The following is an 8,663-nucleotide window of genomic DNA, read 5'->3' on the forward strand; positions in this document are numbered from 1 at the left end:
GGGTACCTCATGCCTGTATGTCAATTTTGAAATGCACTGCAAAAAAATATTTAATTTTTTTATGAAAAGACCTGTTTCGATTGTTTATGTGAGATTTAAGCTCGCCCAAAATTGGCGTTAAATTTTTTGGCATTTTTCACACACAAATATTGACGCTAACTTTGGACAGTGACTAAGAGGCTACTAAAAAAGGCTGGACATACCCCATTTGCAATACCTTGGGTTGTTTACTTTTGCAAATGGTATGCCATTATCGTGGTAATTATCATTCCTGGGCTACCATACGGTCTCAAAGGTAATGTAACCAATCGGGCGGATTTCAATGTGAAAAAACTGAAAAATGTTACATGCTATATTTGACCCTGTAACTTCCCAAAGCACCATAAAACCTGTACATAGGGGATACTGTTTTACACGTGAGACGTCGCTGAATACAAAAGTGTATGTTATTGCAGTAAAGGCAATCAGTATTATGACATTCACAGTTAAATCATGTCATGCAGAACTAAAAAAAAAAAAATGTCTTAATTTCTCAAATTTTTGTTTATATTTTATTTATATTAAAGTGTTTCATAGCTAAATATTTGATGTTAAATGAAAGCCCTATTTCTCAATAAAATGATATATAATAAGTGTGGGTGCACTTAACCCCTTAACGCCGTTACGGCGTGCTATGCCGTCACGGGTTAAGTGGGCTTTAACGCCGTTATGACGGCATAGCACGCCGTAACGGCTTGCAGCCCCAGGAGGTAAGTTATACTTACCTCCGCCGCGATCCGCTTCGGGAGGACTGCCTCACAGCCCAGGCAGCCCTCCCACGGCAAATGAGGCCCCCGGGGGCCATGTGATCGCTCTCAAAGAGCGATCACATGGCCCCCTATAGCTGGCTGTGGATATGCCAGCAGGGGGACTGTTTGAAATATCAGACAGTCCCCCTGCTGGTGGGAAGAATTAAAAAAAATAATTAGACATGTGTAAAAATAAAATAAATGCATTTTTATATATATATAATATGTATATATATTATATATATAATATATATACATATTATATATATGTAACGTCATACAAAGTGTATTTTAATATTAATATAAGTATATATATTAATATTAAAATACACTTAGAATGACATTACATATATATAATATGTATATATATTATATATATAATAGATGTACATATATATATTATATATAAATACGTATAATTAAAATAATAAATAAATTAAATAATAAAATAAATAAATAAAATATTGAAACAAAATTTAATATAAATTATATATGCATATGTAATTTCATTCTAACTGTATTTTGTTATTAATATATATATATCGGTAACAAAATACACTTAGAATGACATTCTATATATATCTATCTATATATAAAATGCAAATAACCGCAAATATATATATATAGATAAATACATATAATTACATAAAAGATTACATCAGTATACACGTAGAATTTAAATACCTATAAATGCATATATATTAAAATTCTACATGTATATTTAAATAATCTTTTAACGTAATTATGTGATTTGATTAATTAAAATTTGATTGACATGCATGACAACACAGGGAGAAAGTGCAGAGAATTTAATTTGCAAGCACTATATTTGACCCTGTAACTCTCCAAGACACCATAAAACCTGTACATAGGGGGTACTGTTTTACCCGGGAGACTTCGCTGAACTCAAATATTCGTGTTTCAAACTGGTAAATTGTATTACAACGATGATATTTTAAGTAAAAGTGACGTTTTTTGCATTTTTTACAAGCGAACTGCACTTTTATGGTCTATATTATTGTTGTAATATGTTTTACTGTTTTAAAACACTAATATTTGTGTTTAGTGAAGTCTCCCGAGAATAACAGTACCCCCCATGTACAGGTTTTATGGTGTTTTGGAACGTTAGAGAGTCACATATAAGGCTTGCATTTCATTTTTTTCACATTGAAATTTGCCAGATTGGTTATGTTGCCTTTGAGAGCGTATGGTAGCCCAGGAATGTGAATTACCCCATGATGGCATACCATTTGCAAAAGTAGACAACCCGAGGTATTGCAAGTGGGGTATGTCCAGTCTTTCTTAGTAGCCACTTAGTCACAAACACTGGCCAAATATTCGTTTTTTGCTTTTTTCACACAAAAACAAATATGAACGCTAACTTTGGCCAGTGTTTGTGACTAAGTGGCTACTAAAAAAGACTAAACATACCCCACTTTCAATACCTTGGCTTGTCTACTTTTTCAAATGGTATGCCATTATGGGGGTAATTCTCATTCCTGGGCTACCACACCGTCTCAAAGGTAACATTACCAATCTGGCAAATTTCAATTTGAAAATGTAATGTTCTATATTTGACCCTGTAACTTTCCAAAACAACATAAAACCTGTTAATGGGGGGTACTGTTGTACTCGTGAGACATCGCTGATTACAAATATGTGCATTTTTTTTGCAGTAAAACCTAACAGTATTATGACATTCACAGTTAAAATGTCAGACGAAAATGCAAATTTAAAAAAAAATCTTATTTTCTCACATTTTTTTTACTTTTATTCATAATAAATGATGTTCCATATATGAGTAGTTAATGATAGATTAAAGCCCTGTTTCTCCTGAACAAAATGATATATAATAAGTGTGGGTGCATATAATTTGAAAGAGGGGAACTACGGGTGAACAGACACATAGCGCAAATTCCAGTTTTTGTTTACGTTTTGTTTTGATCAGAACGTGCACTATTGACTCCGTCCTGAAGGGGTTAATATGAAAGAGGTGAACAGATAAAAAACAAAACAAAACATTATTTCTGTGTTTTTTTTTTTACTACCACAAGATGGCAATCTTACACTGTAAATTAGTGAATACTGTTTTTTTTTTTTGGGGGGGGGGGGGAAGGAGGTATATATATATATATATATACAAACTTATGACAATTAATTGCATTATACTATTGCATTGGTAATTTACGATCATGTTACACAAGATACACATAACTGTCTGAATAGATGCGCTATAGAGCAGATTCTGCCCAAACCTTTTAAATGCAATCTGTACAGCTGGTTTGCCTATCCTGGAAATGTAAAAGCCTCCAAAATTAGATGAATTTGCCTAAATGGCCCTAGCAATGTTCCCAAATAGTTTAGAATGTTTCAGGAATCACTATGATGCATCGTTGCATTTGTTACGTTCTGTGGAAGTTTAATAAAAGGTATGCTGGGATGTCTTTTGGCGCAGTGCTGCAAGAGTTAAGAAGTGGACAGGAATTGTGTGAGCCTGTGCTTGAGCTGATGCAGCCCAACAAATGGTATATTGTTTCTTACGTTTTTTTTTTTAGTTTTTTTTATCCATATAGCTAGTTCAAGTTTCAAAGCTCATTAATTCTTAAAGGGACATTATAGTTACTAAAACAATGTTAGCTTTATGAAGCAGTTTTGGTGTATAGATCATGCACCCGCAGTCTCACTGCTCCAATCACTTTGTTTATGTAGCTCTGCATGTGACTTGCACAGCGTTCCTAGACACTTCCTGTAAAGAGACTGCTTAAACGTTCTTTATAGCACAGTTTGTTTAATTTAGAATTTCTTATCTCCTGCTCTGTTAACAGCCTTTTATAACCTGCAGAAGCCCCCTGTGAGTGATTAACACAAAACTTACAGAGCAAACGATAAAAACGTCTAAAGTAAATTAACTTGCGATTCAAAATGAAAACTTTTTTTTTCATACATGTCGGTCACAGCCAGGAGAGGTGTGGATTGGGCTACATAACAAAACAAAACAGGGATTTAACTCCTCAATTGTTGGAAATGGAGCAGTGAGACTGTAGAGGCACGATCTGCATGCTAAAACTGCTCCATTAAGCTAAAGTTGTTTTGGTGATTATAGTGTCCTTTTAAGGCTCACAAACAGAGAAAAATGAGGAGTGTTCCCCAGGTAGAGTTTATATAGACAGGTCTGCTTTCAATTTGTTGCTACAACATTCCGTTCACCAGGTTTTTTCAAGTTTGTTTATATGTTTTTTACTTTGAAGCAATGGGAGTAAGTAAATAAAAGATTGAGTATAATATGAGCCTCCTGTCTGAAATAAATCGTCTCCTTGTTGTCACATGTATTTCAGGGATGACCTAAGTAAGTTGCTGTACACCACCATGTGTATTAAGGAGAGTTTGCGCCTCAACACGCCAGTGCCAGTCATTTCCAGGCAGATCAATGAACCAATCACATTCAGTGATGGGCGATCTCTACCAGAAGGTCAGTACCGTGGATGCCAATCAGGGTCCAATATCTGTTCTGTCTAATGACAGGGAAGCCAACTGTAACCACAGCCGGTTCCCTTATTTACCACTATAACTTCTTAAAGCATATCATTTAGCAGGGCTAACCATACAGATATCTTAGCCATAATAGTATATAGTTAGTACGAGTTCCTCTTTTTAAAATATATAAATAATTGAGAATATAATATAAAATAAGGATTGTCTTGAAAGCAATAAAGTTTTGTATTTTTAAATATTTTATTAAATACAAATCTAAATATAGACATAATCCATTACAATAATTTATAGCAGAGTTTATAAGATTAAAGTATATTTTAGAAATATCATTAAAATAGAATAACATACCCTCCTGAACATGTCAACCTCTCAGTCATCTGTCTCCAAAATCTCTCCTCTGTGTCCTAATATAAATAAGTACACATATTTATACCTTAGATGTTCAATTAGGTCATTTTAGGACCTACCTTATCTTAAGATACAAGGCCATAGCTTGGTCATTTCACATGGGAACATCTTATCTATGTTTAGACTAAAAGGTAAGGGTACACATGACGTGGGAAATTCCCTGACTTGGGGAATTACACTAACCCAGAACAAGGTGGCATCCTAAAGTCTGAACACAATATTCACTGAATATGGGTAAGAGGTTATTTATTGAAGGAACATTTTATGAAAAACAACCATTTCTAACAACTTGCCAGTTTGCGAAATCTCTTAAAGACGAAGTGCACAGTTTATGAAATAAAACTTTTCATTCTAAAACTTGTAATATTTGCATATGCCCATTCCACAACTGCAGAACAATACCTTTTTCATTTAATGTTATTTATGAATTTAGTTAAGGTAAAATAATGGCGTTCAGTTACAAAGTATGGCTGATAATATATTTCCCTATTTTTTGGCAGGTATTAACATAATTGGTTGCTTATATAAGATTAATCTACCCCATGGAATACCCATCTTCTGGTACTCTCAGCGCATCAAAAGTTTAACTGGACCCTGTAATGGTGCACATGTGACAAAATGGGGCGCTATGACCTGACGCTTGACTAATTTCCTTTGTAATAAATAAAACATTAAGGCACCACTCATTGGAGTACGTACATTGTAAGAATACGTCTGAGCGCAGTTTATACACAATGTACTTTATTGTAAACTAGTGGAAATTAGAGAATTAGCATAAGGGGTAAGGAAGCCACATATATCTCAGTATGACACTTTAGTAAAGAGAGGGATATGGTTACACCGAGGTAGGCAGAGAATTAAGATGGTAACATGACTGGTGAAGTCATGAGGTGACACTTGAAGGGACAGGGAGTAGAGTTATGAGGCAGACATTGGAAGTTATTGAGATTTGCTTTGAATTCCAGCCCTGGGTAACAGTCTGTTTTAATTCTTACCTTTTATAAATCTGTGTTACTAACTTAATGTGCAGAAATACTGGGTGCAAATAAGTGACTCTTGTGCTTTTCTTTCTCTGCTACTCACAGGCAGCCTGGTGTCTGTGTCCATCGATAGCATCCACAGAAACCCTTCTGTCTGGAATGATCCCGAGGTAAGAAATAAGCTGTTAATGTTTGTATAAAGCCAAAGTGGACGAGGTGTATCCTGAAAGTAACAGTTTCTGAGTTATTGTTCATCTTGGATTGTTTAATGAACCAAGCCTTGACTCCTATAACACCTGTGGTATTTACACTCTTTATGGAAAGGAGTCTAATAATCCCATTATACCATGGCGGCACATGATGTGTTATGATATGGATGAGGTATTTAAATGTATCTAAGTCCATATTTAATAACGCAATCTAATTCATAGCAGCCAAAAAAACAAACCATAATTTTGAATGCTTCTATAACTTGGTGACCAATAAACCACATTTAATGTAAAACATTGATATCTGCTGCTATAAATAGGACATTAATTTGTATTTGTCAAAAATCTAATTTATTTGTTTTATCTTGGCTTATGTATGACATCTGCGGTGTCTTGCAGGTATTCGACCCTTCAAGGTTCTCGCAGGAGGACCCAGCACAAAGACATTCTCATGCATTTATTCCTTTCTCGGGTGGGCCAAGGTGACTATTAAATATTTTATCTCCCCTAGAGCAAAATCGGAAATGAGTGCAGGGCTGTTTATGAAACAGTTGGGTCAGGTTTACTTTCCTGCATAGAATCCCATTGAGCTGACCTGTGTGAATGGAATAGATAAGATGTTTGAGAGGAGAAGATCTCTTCCTATGTTTCTGTTCCTACTGTTTCTGGCTTTTTTTTTTTCCTAAGCAGACCTACTGATTGCAGGACATGTCCCAAAAACAATCTGAAATTAGACCATTTTCAGATAAAAGCCTCAGAATTGTTTCCTGTCTTTTTATAGTTTTTAAATCAAACCTTGTCCCATTGACCTCAGCACCACAAGTAAACCCAACAGGAAAGTATTACTTTAGGGACCACCGTTAACTTGTGCTCAGATGGTGAAAAAAGGCCTGGTCTAAATAATTTTACCATTATTTTTAATTTTAGACTATTTTAATGGTTCCTCTGATGTTTCTGAGATCTGGGACACTGACTTCACATGATACAGTCACTCATGCCAGACAGTAGAGTGGTTCATGTTGAGACATGGTCTTACAACCTTGGTCTAACTGTTGGGAATCCCACAAGTCCATTATCCCACCTGAAATGAGAGTTCAGTGAATATTTTCATTGTTGGCACACAGTTTCCACAGTTTCCTGTCACTGATTGTGTGCTTTCTGTTTTACCAGAGGTTGCATTGGCCAGAACTTGGCAATTAATGAGTTGAAGGTGGCTGTCGCTTTAACTCTAAATGCCTTTGAGCTGTCAGTGGATCCATCCCGAACTCCCATCAAAATAGTTATGTTGGTACAGAGGTCGAAGAACGGAATTTATCTGTATCTCAAAAATTCCAGAAAAGAATGAAGAGGAATTACACTTTGTTTATCTGTGTGTCTATAAAAACTAGATTTAACTACTGAAACATAATATATAATGATGCTTGCTATATAGTTCCTTTATTAATATTTATTATTTTGTAATATGTGTCTGTTAAACAGTGTACTAAATTACTTGAAGATTGAATATTATAATGAACATTCTTTTATGAAGATATAAGGATGGATTGTAAACGATGACTATATGCATATATGTATCTACTTTTATATTTTCTCAGTTATATGACAACCATGTTTTGGTTTTTCTTTGTAAACAGTTACTTACTATAATGGGACTTGTCAAAGGAATTGCAAATTTTGGTTCAAAACAGATACTCAAAACAGACAGAAATCTAGCTGTTGAATATCTTTTCAAAATTTTATTTTGTCCTATAACTTGCAATTCCTTTGTCAGTTCCAAAAAAGAAAATATATAAATCAAATAATAATAAAAGATAAGGCATAGAAACCTGTCTCTGTATTTCAGTGTCTTGCAGATTTTCTCCAGACTTGTTTGATGTGTGGTACTGGAAATATCGATATCCAAGCAATCCACCAATTCTCTCTTTTCTTTAGATGTGATTGGGAGAATCTCTGAGTATGTGCAATATATCCCCATTAATGGTGAAACTCCCAGGTACACTTCACATGCAAGGCATCAGCTGCTTGTACATTGAGCAATTGTTGCCTCTAGAGTGTCGCTCCATTGAGCTAAACAACCAGGAAGTAAGAGGACTGGCTGTCTATTGAAATCCTCACTTTTAGTAAAATGAAAAAAGAGGACACACTATTCACACATAAAGCATTTCAGCAAGATAAAGTGTTTCAGGGATCCAGAGTGTCCCTTTAACATAAATTGATACACAAGTCATTTCCTGTGAATTGTTGATTGAAAATTGTGGTTGGATTATAAACAGTGAGATACAGTGTCATTGTTAAAGGAACACTATAGTCACCTAAATTACTTTAGCTAAATAAAGCAGTTTTAGTGTATAGATCATTCCCCTGCAATTTCACTGCTCAATTCACTGTCATTTAGGAGTTAAATCACTTTGTTTCTGTTTATGCAGCCCTACCCCTAGCCACACCTCCCCTGGCTATGATTGACAGAGCCTGCATGAAAAAAAAACTGGTTTTACTTTCAAACAGATGTAATTTACCTTAAATAATTGTATCTCAATCTCTAAATTGAACTTTAATCACATACAGGAGGCTCTTGCAGGGTCTAGCAAGCTATTAACATAGCAGGGGATAAGAAAATCTTAATTAAACATAACTTGCAATAAAGAAAGCCTAAATAGGGCTCTCTTTACAGGAAGTGTTTATAGAAGGCTGTGCAATTCACATGCAGGGAGGTATGACTAGGGTTCATAAACAAAGGGATTTAACTCCTAAATGGCAGAGGATTGAGCAGTGAGGCTGCAGGGGCA

At 35.0% G+C, this 8,663-nt stretch overlaps 1 protein-coding gene across 1 annotated transcript in view; it reads left to right on the forward strand.

Annotated features, from left to right (window-relative positions):
• The window catches only part of LOC134569109 (cytochrome P450 4B1-like), a 51,296-nt gene extending 44,074 nt beyond the window's left edge, over positions 1-7,222 (forward strand). Inside the window, exons 9-12 of the mRNA XM_063428011.1 lie at positions 4,124-4,257; positions 5,774-5,838; positions 6,277-6,359; positions 7,048-7,222. Coding sequence (XP_063284081.1) covers positions 4,124-4,257; positions 5,774-5,838; positions 6,277-6,359; positions 7,048-7,222 — 457 coding nt within the window. The remainder of the gene's footprint in view (positions 1-4,123; positions 4,258-5,773; positions 5,839-6,276; positions 6,360-7,047) is intronic.
• Positions 7,223-8,663: the final 1,441 nt, after the last annotated feature.

The sequence above is a fragment of the Pelobates fuscus genome, chromosome 7 (assembly GCF_036172605.1).
Source record: "Pelobates fuscus isolate aPelFus1 chromosome 7, aPelFus1.pri, whole genome shotgun sequence".
NCBI lineage: Eukaryota > Metazoa > Chordata > Amphibia > Anura > Pelobatidae > Pelobates > Pelobates fuscus.